Genomic DNA, 17,605 nt, shown 5'->3' with positions numbered 1-17,605 from the left:
AAGGTTCCGTGTGATCTAGCCCTCGCCTGTCTCTCCACGTCAGCCCTCCTTCAGGCCTTTTCTCCCACAAGGACCCTCACAGATGCCACCCCTCACAGATGCTGCCATGCCCACTGTCCACTCGCAGTTCACAGGGCCTCTCCTCGGAGAGGCCCGCCCACATCCCCGCCTGCAGCAGCGCCCTTGTTGCCCCCAGTTACAGGCCCAGAGCCTTTTTCCACAGCACTATTACCATCGCAATTCTGTATTTATTTGGGTATTTTATTCCTTGGCTATCTGTCTCCACTTCTAGACTTAAGAACTACTATCCTAGTTGTTTTTTGTCTTGTTTTACTTTGTCATTATTTCCCTGCAGAATACCCCAAGCCTTCCAGAGAATCTGAACGTAGTAGATGATCAATAAATACCTTGCGTGAATGAATAATAGATACAACCATAGATATTTACTAGCTTGTATTGCCTATAGTATAGAAGTTTAAATTCCTTAATTTGGCATTCAAAGCCTTCCCCGATCTGTCTCCGGTCTACTTACTACTGCCGCCTCACCTTTCACTCTGTACTTTAGCTGCATGGGCCCTCAGGTCCTTCTTGGTCTTATTTCTGGCCCAAAGTCACTTCCCCCACCACACCACACTTTGTGTTTCTCCAGACACTTGTCTCTCTCTTCCACTCCACCCTTTAATTCAAAACAGCTCTGGGAAGAAGTCACCAAATCAATCTGAGTTGCAGACAGTCCCAACAGACCCATCCTGCTTCACTGACTCGAGCGTCCTGACCCCACCTGCCATCTTTTCCTGCCGGCTGCATCACGTGAGCTCCGTGAGACTCTGAGAAGACTGACATTTCCAACTCACAGCCCTTCCTGAGATTTTTGTTGGCAGTGAAGAGTTGGGAGTTTTCACCTCAATTTTTTTCTCTCCTAATTCTGCAATATATCGAACGGGTTCCAGCCAAGAGAGTTATTGCCTTCTCCTTGCCTGCATCTTAAATCTTTGTTCAAAGACAGCTTGTTTTAATTGAAAGTGTTCAATCACTCTCTCCCCATCTCCCACCCACATCCCATTTCTTGACTCAGACAGGGCCCTTGCAGTAAATAACCTGGAGTGAGGCTCTCAGAGTTTACGGGGTATGTACTGTGGTTGGAGAGGGAGTGAGAAAGAGGGTTGTCCCAGACAACTCCCACCTTTAAAAAACACTGTCTTTTAAACAGAGCTTGTCTAAAATGATGAACGCCTCCCTGTGGGACATTTTACTGGAACAACCCAACCCCTTTCCCTTGTGGAACCCGAGAGTGTTAATTACCAAGGATATCTTCTAGGGTTGTTTCAAGCCTGCCGGTCACTGCAGGCTGGGGAAGAAGGGTCCAGGCTACCCTCTTCCCCACTCATTTATTTACTCAGTCAACTCCCGTACGTTAGTCAGTCACACACTTTGTCACAACCACCCTGGGAGGCAGGCATCATTGTTCACATTTACACACGAGGAAACTAAGGCTCGGGACATTGGATCGCCTATGGGAGGTCCCACAGCGCTCTAGCTCTCTGTTGCTGTAACAAATCTCCCCCAAACTCAGTGTTTAAAAGAATAACTATTCTTGTGTGATTCCTGGGGGTCGGAAATTTTGGAAGGGCTTAGCTGGTGGTCCCAGCTTGGAGACTTTGGTGGAACTGCAGTGGGACAGTGTCCAGGGCTAGAAGAGCAGGCGCTGGCGGAGCTGTGGGACGGCGGCAGAGCTCTTTGTTGTACCTCCGTGTGGTCTCAGGGCCTCTCCTTGCAGCCCCTCATGGACTACTCTGGGCTTCTTCACAGCGTGGAGGCCTCGGGACTGCTGGCACTGTGGTTCAGGACCCCAGCTGGGGTGTTCCAGTGAGCAAGTGGCAAATTCCATCATGTCTTCTGGCCTTGCCTCACAAATCCCGTAGTGTCACTTCTGCCACTTGTTTTGGTTACAAGTGAGGCACAAACCCACCCAGATTAAAGATAGAGGGGACGTACACCACATCTCTCCGTGGAAGGAGTATCAAGGTCACAGTGTAGAATAACAGGGGAGATGGAGCTACTGTTGCAGATGTCTTTGGAAAATACAGTCTGCGGTACACAGCATGTGGCGGAGGCAGGATTTTGAATATACATCTGATTCCACAACTTCTGCTCCAAGTTTGTAGCCCAGCCCAGGGGGTCTCTCCTTCTCACTGAGCCCCTTACCGCTGGCAAGCACAACCATGATTTGTTCTCCTCACACTGACGAGCGCTGGCTGGATTTAAGCAGCAGCTGCTTCTGTGGGCCTGGCAGTGAGGCTGCCTTCAGGGTCTGCTGGTCAGAGAGGCCATGCCCAATGCCAGCTTGTGAACTTTTTTAAAGAAGGGGACAGGGAAGGTCAGTCAGATCCAGAGGAAGGAAGCAGGTGGCAGCCCCAGAGCACAGCGAGCCTGCAGCCGAACTCACTGTCATAAACAACTCATTTGGTGTTTTTCCTTCTCCCACCAGGCGCTGGCCTGGGATGACTCAGCCCTTGACAGGAAAGGTGCCTTCAAGTTGGGAAACAGTCCAGGATTGTGGAAAGTTCATGGGTCTGGAATCAGACATTCCTGATTTTCGTGCTGACCTTGAACAGTTTCCTTAACTTCCCAGAAAATGCCTTCCTCAGTGGGTTGTTTTGATGGTCAAAGTGCATATGTAAACAGAGTGCCCAGTGCAGTGCCAGGCACATGTATGTGTTCCACAAATGCTAGTTTTCATGTGCTGGGTCATGCCCAGCCCGTACTTGGGGGCTTTTTGAAGAAGGTGGAGAGAACTCCCTTGACTGTTCTGCAAATGCTAGTCCAACCCCAAGCCCCTGGATGGCATGGTGGCCATGACCTTTCCTGTGAAGTGACAACTAAATGGAGGCGTCTGAAGGTGGAGAAGGAGCTGCCCATCTGAGACACACAGAGGGCGGGAGAGTGGAATGAGAAGACGGAATGGTGTAGGCAAAGACCTGGAGGGAAAGATGTTCATATTGCTGGCGTGTGAAGAGCAAGGGAGGTGGCAGAAGAGGGGAGGTGGCAAGCACAAGCCGAGAAAATAATCAGGGATCCAACTACAAAGGACTTTGTAAATCAAGTTCCAAGGTTTGAAATTTAAAGGCAGTTGGGATTCACTGAAGGGTTTTACTGAGCTGGATGACATGGTCAAGTCTGTTATAGAACAGCCCTCCTGGCTATGTGGGGTAGAGGCAGGCCGTCATGTGGGACAGGGTGACAGTCATCCAGGGGATAGGTGGTGCTGGCTCTTTCTAGGATAGAAGGTGACTAGAGGGACGTGGGCAAACACAAGAGATTGGAGGTCTCATGGAGAGGAATTGGTGAGTTTGGATATTCAGAGCTGAGGGGTATGAGATAGGTAATATGTGCTTTGCGCAAAGTCAGTTCAGAAGCCATGGAAGAATGAGGCAAGGGGAGAGAAGTATCATAGAAGGCTTTACTAGAGGGATGTCACCTAACTGGAGACTTGATAGGCATAATAAATTAGCCAAGAGAAGGGGGGCAGACTTCAGGAAGAGGACATAGTTCCTGTGAAGGCCCAGAGCTATGAGATATAATGCACAGAGCAGACACTCCATGTAGTTGGATAGATGACTGTTGTGCTAGTGGATGTGTTAATGGTCACTATGGTCCGCAAGGAGCTTGTATTTTAACGGGTCATGAATCCTTAACCAAAGGCTCATTATTGGTAGATTTCAAAGTGGAATGGAGACACAAGTTAGGATGAGAGGTTTTTACCACTGTCTCTGGGGTTACCAAAGTAGATGACTGTTCCCTGAGGGTCAAGCAGGCCCTGTGCTACATACGACAAAGGGTTTCTTGCTCTTTGGTCTTGCTTATTGGGCTCCAGCCTGAGATATCTGAAACCAGACCACAGAATCCCAGTGATTCCAAGGGACGCAGTGTAGCCTAAAAGCTAGAAACACAGTCTTTGGGGTCAGACTACCTAGACCCATACCCTGGCTCCTCTCCTGCCCAGCTCTGTGGTCCTGGGCAAATTACAACTCAGGTGCACTTGTTTCCTCATCTGTTAAATGAGGAAAATAATAGTACCTATCATTTAAGGTTTTGTGAGGAATGAAAATATCTTTGACTAGTGAGTGGTGTGACTATTTTTATTACTGTTACCATTTCTAAAACTACTCTTTTCACTCTGTCTCAGTCTCTTTTCCAAGTTGCTCCTTAATGCACACACTTGCAGATATGAAGCTGGGGCGGAACGTGGCCAGAACGTTTTTGGATTATTATCGGCTGAGCCCGATGGTTGAGAAAGTGGCACTTCCCATGCCAAGGCTGCGGTAAGTGGCTGAGCACAGCAGTGTGGGCTGGAGTCCTGCGTCACTGAATTCACGTTCGGGGGCAACTTCCCTTAGCCTCTCTCTGGCCCTCAGTTTCCTCTCTGTGGCAGAAGAGCTTAACAGAGCATTCCCTGAGTATAAAGTATGATATGGGGTCAGACAGCAAGCGGTTGTCACATTTCATGGGAGTCCACAGAGATGGGGGTTACTGGGAGCTGAGCACAGTCATTACTTTAGTCTGGGTAGTAACATACGCTACTTCATCTGACAGCTCATCCTCAGGGACTCCTACGTCATCTCAGTTCAGAAGGTCTCTGATCCTTCCACTTCCTCATCCATCAAGTGGGGACAATAGCACTCAGTTGGAAGATTATGATGAGGTGGGTGTTAAAGCACCTGGCACAGGGCCATATAGGCATATGGCCCCTCAGTGCACGGTAGACCCCTTCCCTGAAGGTGCAAAGGTCAACACATCCCTGAGAAGTTTTGGCTCCAGTGCTCTGCCGGGGCCAGTGAGGAAAGAAGGTCAGGAGAGGCATATCTCCCTGAGGGCTGAACCAGAGCCCAAAGCACAGGGCGTTCCCGTGCATGGTGGAGATGAGCCCAGTGAGCATTTGGGCATCTGGGTTGTGCTGACCCTGCCCTGCCTCTTGGCTTCACTTCCTACCTGCCAGTGTTCCAGCCTCCATGAAGGACACAAAGAGTCTAACTTACTGCTCCTGTCCTTGCCCAAGACCTTGACCATGTGCCCTGCTGCCTCAGGGCCTTTGCACCTTCCTCCTTACCTTATTATTAACTATAGATATATAAAACACTGTTATTTATCGAGGGAAGTAATAGTTCTACCAGATCTTATTTACTTATTCTTCATAGATATATAGTATCCATATTACAGATGAGGAAAAGAGAGCTCAGACAGGTGAAGAGAACTGCCTTAAATTAAATTTTTTTTTTGTCACAGACAGGATTTGATCCTTGGATTTTATGATCCCAAAGCTGGACTAGCTAAGTCCAGCTAAGTTCTGCCTGCAAGTGTGGGTTCAAATTCTTTCTCAGGCTCATACTAACTGTGGCATTTTAAGCTAGGTTCTTGGCTTCCTGAAACCTTTCCCTACTTATCTATGAAGTTGGCATAATAACAAGGACCTCTAAAGATGGTTTTAAAGATTAGCTACAAATTTGGTCCAGTGCCTGGCAGCCAGTAGGTGCTCAATAAATGTTTCCATCTCCTCTGGTTTCTGGGTTGCAGTCCTCGAATTCCAACAGGCTCATCGCAGCCTAAAGCAAGTCCTTGGACTTCTCCAGTCAGGCTGGATGGTCTCTTGGGGCCCAGGTTAAATCGCGCTGTGAGTCATATGTCTCTGAGCACCACCTCCATGCAGAGTCTGCATGACAATGTATTCTGACTCATAGTCTGTTTCAGATTGTTCACCGGCCATCCTGGGGGAGGATCGCATTTATTTTTCCTCTGTGCTCCCACAGTGCCTGGACTGTACTGCACCTGCATTCCTGTATGCATCCATTCATTGATTCATTCATCAATTCATTCGTTCACTTAGGAAAACAACACTTTATGCAAGGGCTCTGGGGGAAGGATAGAGCTGAATGTATAAATGATTAAAGCATGACCCTGCCTTTGAGGGGCTCGCCTCTAGAGAAGAGTACTCAGTTCGTTCTTAAGAAGTCATTCTTGATTGGTTTAAGTTCTTAAAAATTTAAAGCTTTATAAAACTCAAAAGAATTCTTAGAATCTCATTTACAAGTTAATGTGGGGATTGCCCCTTTCGGGTCCTCTGTCAGCCTGATTAAAATTACTTGATCCTTTACCATTTGTTCTTGCATGTTGCATTGTCACAGGCCACTGAAATGGTGCTGACAGTCAGGACTTTAGCAGTCATCTTGGACCCCTCCTCATGATGGGGATAAGGAAGTCAAGGTCCAGGGAGCAGACAGGACTGGTCAGATGCAGACTAGAGCCTGGGCCCCAAGATCCCCAGCCTGGTATCCTCAGCATCATCAGATAGTGAAGAGTTCTTTGACATGGGGTGGGAGAAGGGGCGATGAAACTTGGTCTAACGGATGCAGGGGAGGGCTCAGCACCCTGATGTCACCTGTTCATGGAAGCCCCTTCCCCTGAGCTTTGGAGTCACCTTTAGAAAAGAGAGGGAGCTCACATTTCTCAAAGTGCACACCCTTGAGGACTCAAAGTAAACATACCCGCTCTTAAATTAAGAAAAACAAAATGAACTCCCTCTCTGTTCCCACACCGCTGCCTCATCCAACTATGAATACCACTGAGCTCTCAGTCTGTCTGAAACTCTTTCAGGATGAATTCCCAGGAGGATACAAGGGCCTGACTTGGGATTTGAATATTTCCCTTTTCTTGTATTATTTTCCACTGAAGCATCAAATAACACAAACAAAAGAGCAGTTCTGGTTTTAAAGGAAAATTATGTGTTTTGATTCAAAAGTTATCTTTGTTTTCTTTCATCTCTGTGGATAATTATAATACATCAGTTTCCTCCCTTGTGCTGGGGGCGGGGAGCACGTCAGCATCCCTGGGGCCGGGCGGTCATTCGGAAAGCGTCCCCAGGGTGAGCCAGCAATGTGGGCCTAAGGGCCCAGGCTCAGGGACAAGATGGACGAAGATCAGACAGGAAAAAAGAACAGGCCAGACGGGCCTCAGTGAGGAGACAGAGCACGAGTGTGGTGGGTGAGCTGGCCTCCACGTGGGAGGTGGGCTCAGGCTCAGCGACAGGCTGGGAGGGTGGGCTTCTTGGTGGGATTTTGATGTATGTGTGTGTGGGGGGGCATAGGATCATCACTCAACACACTAGAGCCCACCATGTGCCAGGCTGTTCACTGGGCACTGGGAGAACATAGATCGCCCTTGCCTATCAGGCGCCCAAATATAGAGGAGAAAGGCATGTATGCATGCAAAGATAACAAACAACAAGGAACAGTGTACCCAAGTGCTCGGCTACATATCAGATTACACCATCTCTCAAAAAACCTGACAAGGCTCCCCACTACCTTCAGGGTAATGTTTCAATTCTTCTTATTGCTGATTCAAAGCCCTGGCCTACATCTAAACCTCATTTACAGCCTCTAACACACCTCTTCCCCTCCTGAGCACCTTCTCCACCCCACCTGCTCTCTGCCATATCATGCCCAGGGCTTCAGAGGGAACAAGTCAGCTATTTTCATACCTCCCTCCATGTTTTTGTTCATCCTTCTTCCTCCTCCTGGAATGTTCCCCCTTTTTGTTGCTTGATGGGGAACTCCTACTTACCTCTCAAAGCCCAGTTCACATATCACACCCCTGTTTTTGTTCTCCACCTGAGGCAGAGTTGCTCCCCTCTGTGGGATTCCCCACTGCATTTCACACCTACCTGCAGCCTGGTATGTCCCATGGCGTGTTGCCATGGAATCTTTGCCCATCTGGCTTCTCCACTAGACAGGTTCTCGTCTGGGAACTTAGTCACTCCTATATTCTTTGTGTACAGTGCAGGAGTTGGCCTGGAGTGAGTCCTAAATAAGCCCTGAATGTATGAATCATATAATGATGGAACTGAAGAAACCCCTAAAAACCATCTACTTCACCCCCCTCATGTTGTAGGAAAGAAAAGTAAGACCCAAACAGAAATTACTTTCTGACACCATCTGGTGCCAATATGGGTATCCCAAGAAGGCTTCAGGGAGGAAATGGGATTTGAACTTGGTTTTAAAGGAGTAGAATTCAAATGGATGGAATAGAAAGGGGAAAGAAGGTATTCATGTTGGGGGATAGGGTGTGAAAGGCAGACAGCAAGACCCAAAAAGAGGCATTTGAAGGCCAGTGTGTTTAGGGCAACAGAGATGTAAAGATAAGACTGTTCATCAAACTCTCCTCAAGACCATACCAAGTCTGTGCTTTGCTCAGGAGATATAGAGAAAAATCAAATGCATCAAACTCACAGGCTCATGAGAGACACCGATGGGCAAAGAACTATGTACCCAGAAAATGGCGTATTGAGAGGTGAGGTACAAAGGGCAGCAGAAGCCTCGAGAGAGGCTTATTTTCCGGGAAGTCAGTTTTCCGGAAGAGGTGAGTCTGGAGAGGTGAGGGAGGGCATTGCAGGAAGAGGCAAGCCTCAGCAGGGGCCCAGAAGTACGGGGCGGTGGCTTCCTAGTGCCTTGTCTCTCTCTGGGCCCCCATCTTTAGTTACAGAGGCTCTTTGCCTCCGTAACGACCCCACTAGTCATTCTGCACATTCACACCCCTCCCTGGCCACTGCGCACCTTCTCCAAGTGCTGCCACCTACCTAGGGCTACCTCACCTGTGACCATACTTCTACCAACATAAAAACACACCCATCTTATTTCTCATACTCCCCTGAGTGTTAAGAACCATACCCCACAGTGACATAGGAATAGCACCTTATATTTTGCAAAGCTCTTCCCCCAACCCCCATATACCAGAGCCTTTGAGGCAGAAGGACGTGGGCCCTTCTCATTATTTTAGAAATAAAGACATTCAGGCTCAGAGAAGGGAAGGGACTTCTCCAATATCACATTATCAATAAACAACATTCCAAGCATGTGCCCCAGGCTGTCGATGGGTACTAAGGCCCAGCTGTATCTCACCCATGCTAGACAGTCTTGCCATGTTAGCAAGATCCTTCAGTGAGTGTAGAATTTCAGACAGCAGGGCTTCCTGGTGGGTGAGATATGATAAAGCAAGGCATCCCTTTTGTGTGGTGGTACCTATTGTCTTTACCTTACTCATGAGTCATTAAAAATGAAGAAAAATGGGTATTCCAAGGTCAGAGCACGGGGGGGCTACAAGAGGTCATGCCTCCGATCCTAATTCAAATAGCCCAAGAGAATCCTGTATCCATGGCATTTACCACTTTCTGCCATGCTTTGTAGTTCTTTATTACTTTGTGCAGTTATTTTGTGCAATTCCCCAACTAAACTCATGTAGCCTGAGAACAGCACTGATGTCTAACTCACTTTTGTCACTTCCAGAGACCACTGGACCATACCTAGCACCTAGCATCATGCCTTTGTAAGTTACAGTATGCAAGGAATGACACTAGGTGCATCTACTCATATTATTCCATTTAATATCACAATGTGCCTATGAGGTTGGAATATGTTGTCCCTTTAATTTTACAAATGAAACTCAGAGAAGTTAAATACTTGGCCAAGGTCGTACCTCTCATAGATAGCTATCTGGGAATTCATCTGAGTCCTTACTGGCTCTAAAGCCCACTCATCTCACTGCCAATAAATCTTAGTCCAATGCATGAATGAATGTGACTTATCAGCCACAACATAAGGCCCTGTATGAGGGAAAATGCCAAAATGGATCAGACTTGGTCCCTGCTCACAAGGAGCTCATAGGCCAGTGTGTGAGCAAACAAGACAGTGGACACTTGCTGAAGGGTCGTGTTAAGGGTATTGCATTGAGTGCTGGTGCCGGGTGCAGGGACACAGTGATGAGCCAGACACATCTCGGACTTCCAGGAGCCCCCAAGCTTGTGGGGAGACAGACCCTTCATGAAATGCCATAATCAGGCTGTACTGAGGAGTACAAAGAGGACTCTGAAGCCCAGATGACTGTGAAGGATATGAGGTCCTAGACTCTCCCAAGCTGTAGCTCTTCTATGTGTCCATCCCCATCTCGTCATGAATGGATAGAATAAGTAAGAATCAAGGTAGAAACATGGAAGAGTTGAGCTATAGAAAAGTTAGGTTTTCTCTAGAACCAGAGTGATTCAACATATCCATCGAAGTGCCATTCATTGAACCACCGTGCTTGCTTTGAGCTAGGCCGTAGGCTGGACTCCCGAACCAAGATAAGGCCGCTGTTCCTAGGAGGTCACAGTTCAGTGGGGGAGATGGACATGCACACAAGTGATTTCAGTACAGTGTATATATGTGCTGTCTTTCTTCTCTCTTTCTGTTATCTCCCACTTTGCAGGAAAGAAAAACCCCCTTCATACAAGCTCCCACTCCCGCGGGGCCGGGCCAGCAACTACCCCAACGGCAGAGGGGACAAGAAGAGCTCAGTGAACCACAAAGACCCGTCAAACTCTTTTTGAGGACGTGAAGTCCAGAGAGGTCTTGTGGAGGCAGGAGCATGCGTTTTCTGCTGGGGCATGAAATTAATCACCCCTCCAGCTTCCAAGATAAGGGATGTGGGATAAAGAAAAAGCTAGTGAAAGGGAAGGGAAAAAATGATAAATTTCATCATTGATTTTCCCTTTACCAATGGAAAATCAATTGTAAGCATTTAGCTTATGTCTCAGGAACAAGATAGGAGAGTCAAACCAAGCAAGGACAGATGCCTTTCCCACCACACAGAGACCCTCACGGGGAGAGGAAAACCGACAGCATCCCCTTCGAGAGGTTTGACACATCTCAGGTCAGTTTGCCTGTTTAAGTTGTGTATGCACTACATGCAGATGGCTACCTTTTACAATAAGCTAAGAATAAGTTTACAGTTTTAGAAAAGCTCCATCCACATCTGATAATCTAAAACAACATCAACAACACTTAGACCCGAAGGCAAATTACTTTTCGGGACAATGGGACAGAATTTTTGAAATCACAGTTTGTCTTAGACATTCAGTCACTTTATCTATGAGTTGCATGCTCCCTGACTCCCCCAAACCCCAGCATGCAATGTCAGAAAACTCTTCTGAGAGCTATTTCCCAATGACCTAGGTGGTTTAGTTGAGAATTTAGCTCCAAAAAGTATTGGTCACTCACTCTCCACAGCCCGGGGCCGCAGATCAAACACGGCCAAGGAAGAGGTGGGCATTGCCAGTCTGAAGTGGGGCGAGGCTGATTGCCAGGTAAGGAAAACACAAAAGACAAAAGGATCCATTCGGAGTCAGGTGGGGATGATAAAATAAAACAACAGCAGTAGCAATTTCCATGGCAAGGCAAGCTTAATATTGTGTATTTTTCTAAAGAGTAAAGTGCCTTTGTATGATGAATGGGTCCAGGAGCATCTGCTCCCCGCCCCCTCTGCAACACAGCAGGCTGAGTCACCATGACAGCCTGCTAATTAAAATGACCTCCCGGAAATGAGGATTAGGGGATAGGGAGAGGAAGGGAGGCTCAAGGGAGATAGGGCCTTTAGCACAAAGCTCCAGTTAAGCACTTTTTTTTTTTTTTTTTTTTTTTGCTTTGGGTTGAAGATTTTCTAAGATTGTTGCAAAAATCAAGAGCAAAGCTTTTTCTCTCTTTGCTTATTGGTTTTCATAAATTATAACAAAGAACCATATGTTAGCTGGCTACAAATGTTGTGTTGTATATACAGCTTCTCCCTTCTCCCCTGGGTTCTTGTTGCCCAGAGGAACACAAATAAAGTGGTTTATGCAGCTCTTCTGTTCCTGAGTGTTCATGGTACCTTCCTCTGTCGGTCTCCCACCCCTTCAAGAACCAACCAGCCAACCCAAATTTGGTATAACCCTCACCTTGCTGTCAGGGACTCTGTCACCAAGACAAGGAAGAACAGTCAGGACTTGTCTTTCCAGCAGTTCCCACGTCAGAGTCCCGAGGATTCAGCTGACTGCAACCAGCTCGTCATGAGCTGACAGCAAGACAGGCCTTTCAGAAAGGACAGCATCTCTTAAGACAGCAGAAATAGAGGCAGATTGCATAAAATAAGAAAGATGATATAGTCCAGGTCTGTTTTTCCCTGGCAAGACTGTTTCTGTATGTTGTGACTATATTTAGGCCCCATGTTTTAAAACTGCTTTGATTAATTGGCTCACAGACCTTACAAGCAGTGGGTATGCTAATAGTTTATGAGCCAAAACTTGGAGCCAGACAACTCTGGGTTTTAATTCTGCATCCTCACCCTGGTTCTGTCCTTTAATTGCTGTGTGATCCTGGGCAAGTTATTTAAACTTTCTGAATCTTAGTTTTCTCACCCATAAGATGGTAATAGTAATGTCTGCCTCATTATAGTAGTTATGTAGATTTAATGAATTTAAGTATGCCAGAAAAGGTGCTCAATAAATGATAGCTATGCTGTTGGTAATGTGACCAGGATGGTGGGGTGTCTGCAAATCATTTCCTAGTAGAAATGGAAGAGGAGACTGAAGTTGTTTGTCCCTGAGACAAAGTCTTAAGAGGGAATAGAGATAGGAAAGCAATCTCTAAAAAGTTAAAAGGAAATCTTGGAAATTCTTTCTGTCCAAAAGAAGCACACTTTTTCTGTGTTGTCAAAGGTAAAAAAAACAACTCTAGGAAGCTATTTGCAGTAAGCTAGATTTTAGTTCAAAAATGAGGTGAATAGAGTTGCCAATCATTGAATGGGCTCCCGTGAAACAGTGAGCTCCCCATCACCAGAGGTATGCAAGCTGCATCTGAATAAACATTTGTCATGGAGGAAATGGGGGGGGCTTCTTCTCTAGGGAGACGCTTGATGCTCTGTGGCATCACCTCCTAATCTATAAATCTGGAGAGAAATGACATGAGGCGGGGGTTACATAACTGATGTCAGGGAATGGAGTGTACAGTATGAAAAGTATCTTTTAATGCTAAAGAGATGCCATTCAATGTGTCTAAATTACAGCATATGGACTCTGCTAACATTTAGCATTCCTTTAGAAGGAAAAAATACATAGCTATAAAGCCGACTGTAGGATATTTTTGCGATAATGCTGTCCGCTCTCCCACGTGAGCAGAGCAGAGAGGAAACGCCTGACCAAAAAAGGAGGGATTTTCAGTGGCCCTTCCTGTCACCTTGGCCTGTTCAACAACTCCCTAGCTTTTTTGATCCAGATTATGCCCATGGTCTCAAATTAGAGGGGAAGGATTTCAGCACTGAGATAGAGGACAGCACCAACCCAATCTGAAAGGTGACCCAGCCAGAAGCTACTCGCCCACTTAGGCCCAGCAGGGGGCGCTCTAGCCTCTCTCCTTGCCTGCCCATTTTCAGGCTAGAGCCACAAGCAGGTAGGAGAGACAACTGTACAAAAACGAAGGGTGGAGAGAGAAGAGACATGCTGGATCTCTACCTTGCTCTCGCACAACTCTTCAAAAACAATGCCAGTGCTTTTCTGCATCAGTCCAGAGGCTCAGAGACTGAAGTGAAGTTCTATTTAGCCTCAAAAACTGATGGACAAGCAGGAGACCCCCAGATTCTTGTGCTCAGGCCTCAGCAGAGGATGGGTCACCTGCCTTGGTGACATTGCTAGCTTGGCAGCAGCACCAGAAGGCCTTTCACTAGTTTTTCCTATTGCCTTTGAATAGGAGAAGGGCACAGGATGAGCTGTATCCTTTCACTGTAATTCAATGACACATCCGTGACGCCTAAGGGGACCCCAACTCATTTTCCTAAGTTGCAGGAGGAGTGCCAGCCATGGAAGTCTGGAGCGATTAACACTTTTGAGCATCAATTCATACATTTACCACATATTTATTGAACATTTACTGTGTACCAGGCATTGTGTTAGAGGCCTTTGCATCCATTGCCTTATTTGATAGTGCCAACAGTCCCTTGAGGTATCATTTTGTCCCTTTCCCAGGTGAGAAAATTGAGACTCCCAAAGGCAAAATGCTTTGTTTGCCTTCACATGGCTACCGAGAACCTGGATTCAAGCCCTTTCCACTATTCTAACTGGGCCTTCTCTATTTGTCTCTAGGAAAACAGGTGGAACCAGAATAACGAGTAAACAATGGCATCCCTTAGAGGTAGTGCAGGGTAGGGAGAGAGGAAGGCAGCATTTAAGTCTTCAGGCTGGGTGGCTGTGTAAGGATTTCAGGACTTTTTAGCACCTGCTGCTGAAACCCTGCCTGCCGTCTTCCCATCTCTCATTCCCTCCTGCCTGTCTGAGTTCCTGCTGGGCACTCCCGCAGGACGGGGTTTGGCCAAGAGGCCCATTTATCACTTAGCATGCAGAGGCTTCTAGATCTTCCAGGGCCCTGGAAGCCCAGCAAGGTAGCCATTGCAGGGCCCATCCTGGCACCCTCTGGGTTACTGACCGCAGGCCAACGATAATTTAGTTCTGGTGCCTTATCACTCCCTCTTTCTGGAGTGTGTGAGCTGAGCCTACCATGTCCCCACGCTGTTCAGAATTCTTCCGCGGAGCCCTGCCGCCTGAGCACTGTAAGGGCACCGAGATTAGAGGCCCTTTTCCTCAGGGCTCAGCTCAGCCAATGAGGCACCAGGGCAGACAGGATAGGGGAGGGATTATTATGTCATTGAAATAGTCTGGGTTTAAAAAGTTGGACAAACTGAAATGCGAACCCCAGCTCTTCTGTTAACAGGCTGTAAGGCTCTGGGAAAAGATTTTAATCTCTTTAAGCCTCAGGACCCTTGTCTGTAGAACGGGAATGATAATATCTACCTCGCACAGTTATTGTGAGGATTAAATATAATAAAACTGCTGCACAACATAGTGCTTAGAGTTAATACTATATTGTGCACTTAAGTATTTGGCAAGACTCATGTTAAGTGTTCTTAACAACAACAGAAGACAAAATGCCCAACAACAACAAAGAGGCACAAGGAAACTTTTGGAGGGGATGAGTATGTATATTACCTTGATGGTGTTGATGGTTTCATAGGTGTTTTTGTATGTCCAAGCTCATCCACTTGTATACATTAAGTAGTTGCATTTTTGTGTATTTATACCTCAGTTAAAGCTGTTTTTTAAAAAATGTAATACCATCTATAAAACACCAGACACAGAGTAGAACTTTCTCCCCAAACCGCTGCCACCCTGCCCACCCTTGTTTGCTCACTGGGGTCGGACACTTCTTTTCTTGCAGCCAAAGCTTTCATTACTCCCAGACGGAGGGTAGACAGAGGTATGAACCCTTTCTGAGGACAGGAGTGAGGAAAGTGTCCAGAGAAGTGACAGGCACGGAGAGTGTCAGGCCAGGAGCATAGGTCTTATCTATCCTTGTGGCTTCAGTGCTTATCAGAGTTTGTGCTCACTGAGTGTGGAATGAACAGTTGTTGAGGATGGTCCACAGGCCTGGAACCCTCGAAGGAGAGCAAAGAGCCTTTGTGAGTTGGGGCTCTGAGCAGGTGGGTAGACAGTGTTGAACACAATGTTCACCAAGCCCGAGTTGAGGCAGAATTGATAAGACTAAAATGAGGTGGGGAAGGTATACTTTCTTTAAGATACCACGTTTTATTAAAATAACAGACAAAGCTTAGCAGGATTTATAAGAGACTCTTGTCTTTGTTATTTTTGATTGGTACAGTTTCTCAGGAGTAGTCTCTATGAAGTTATCATGCTGATGGATACGCTCTGCTAGCTGCAACTCAGGACATTCCCTGTAGAACCGGCCGCTCTATTAGCTTTTCCTACTCTCACCAAACACAGGCACATGCTGGACAGGGCTTACTGTCTCCATTTTTCAAGTGAAGAAACTGAGATCAGTGTGATGAAGTCCCTTGCCCATGATCCACACCTGGAAAGTAACGAGGACAGGGCCTGGGCACGAACCCGACTCTGCCACACCCCACTGCTCCTGGGTTCAATCCCAAGCCTCAACGCAGAGCCTGGCCTACTCAGAAAGTTATCCCTGTCTCCTTTTACAGCATTTACTACTTAATTTTTACCTGTCTCTCAAAGGCCTGAGATTTACTTTTGGCTGGTCCCATATCCATCGCAAGCCCAAAGCTGCTTCTCTCCACAGCACCAGCTGTCTCGGTTGATGTCTCCTTTTGTTCAGGCTGGAAACCTTGCTGTTGCCTTAACTCACCCTCCTTTGCCCCACACAACCAGTTGCCATGCCTACAGCATCTGCGTCTGTGATATCTCCACCTTCACACCGTGTAATGGAGCGAGTTTGGAGTCAGATACACCTGGGTTTTCGTTTCAGTTCCCCCACTTGCTGCTTCTTCTTTTTCTTCCTCTTATTGCCTTGTGAATCATTTAAAGCAGAGTTTATTTTCCCCATCTCTAAAGTGGGCACGTAATACTTATCGGCAGGACTGCTGTGCACTTCCCCTCCCCCACCATTCCCAGGCTCTCCCTCCTCGCTGCCCCACCATCTCCTACCTGGTTTGCTGTCACAGCCCCTCACTGACTGCCATGCCTCCAATTCTCTCCAGGGGGCTCCCTGGATCTCTCTAAAACCAGACCCTGTGTTTTCAGCATCTCTTTTAAATCAATTGCGAGGCCAGGAGCCTGGATAGTATCCTGCTTTTGTGTCTTTCATGCTTCTTTCTGATCAGTTCCCACATCCTGCAGGTTTTGCCTGCTGGTGGCTCTGATATCCATGCACCATCTCTACTCTTCCTCACTGAAGAAAATCCTTCCCATCATCCAAGGCTTGGCCCAGATATGCCAGCTCCATGACGTCTCTCCTGTCGTAATTAAATGCTTCCTTTCCTTGTATCCCTCAGCATTTTGCTTATTTATATATTTATTTCACTCAGATGTTAGTCACCTCCCCCACTATCATTGAATTTTCGGGAGAGCAGAGATGGGGCTTTATTTATCTCTGTACTTCTTAGAGTACCTAACACAGTTCCAGGCATATCAGACACTCAAGTGAGAACAGCAGAATAAAAAAGAGTGAATGAATCTCAAATCCAAAATTTCACCCTGAGCTCATTCTAATAACTAGACCTTAATTACAGACTTATCTCCCCAAAGCATTGATGACTACTGCTAGTACTACTAATACTACTGCTAGAACTGCTCTGGTGCTAGTACTACTAATGCTACTACTACCGCTGCTACTGATGCTGGTACTGCTGCTATTACTGCTGATCTTCTATTTCTACTGCTACTACTACTACTACTACTACTGCCGCCACCCCTATTACTGCTACTGTTATAATTACTGCTCTTATTGTTAATCTGCTGCTGCTGCTGCTTCTGCTGTCTTTCTGCCTGACTGGGTTCCTACTGGGCTCCAGACCCTGCACTGGTTGCTTTATCTCACATGATCTCATATCATCCTCTCAACAGCCTTATAAAGCAGGAAGTATTCTTTTCACTTCCCTAATATGGAGACAGAAGCTTCGAGAGGTGAAGTAATCTGCCCACAGTCACAGCTCCTAAGCGGAGCCTGGATGTCGCCGGGCTCCACTGCTGGCCCTCCTTTCATTCTCCCCTCGGCCGTTCTGTGAACAGTACCCCAAAGCCTGATGATACAGTGGATATTTAACACTGGCTATAAAGAGCCTCTGCCTCAGGGAGCTCACTGGTTTACTTCTGTTCCTGTACATGACCTCATGGGCCGCGTTCCCCTGGGCCTGGCTTTAGGTATTCTCCTTTGCAGCTTGATGTCCTGCACGTCCTCCAGGCCCA

General features: G+C 47.0%; 1 protein-coding gene across 1 annotated transcript in view; it reads left to right on the top strand.

Annotated features, from left to right (window-relative positions):
• The window catches only part of AGBL4 (AGBL carboxypeptidase 4), a 1,003,652-nt gene extending 993,241 nt beyond the window's left edge, over window positions 1-10,411 (top strand). Inside the window, exons 12-13 of the mRNA XM_054571930.1 lie at window positions 4,226-4,322; window positions 10,291-10,411. Of these exons, the coding sequence (XP_054427905.1) occupies window positions 4,226-4,322; window positions 10,291-10,411 (218 nt within the window). The remainder of the gene's footprint in view (window positions 1-4,225; window positions 4,323-10,290) is intronic.
• Window positions 10,412-17,605: the final 7,194 nt, after the last annotated feature.

Source organism: Pteronotus mesoamericanus, unplaced genomic scaffold (genome assembly GCF_021234165.1).
Source record: "Pteronotus mesoamericanus isolate MK-2021 breed Mesoamerican mustached bat unplaced genomic scaffold, CSHL_Meso_final contig_105, whole genome shotgun sequence".
In the NCBI taxonomy this organism is placed as follows: Eukaryota; Metazoa; Chordata; class Mammalia; order Chiroptera; family Mormoopidae; genus Pteronotus; species Pteronotus mesoamericanus.
Note: the sequence above shows the minus strand (reverse complement) of the source record. Positions and strands in the feature narration are given on the sequence as shown.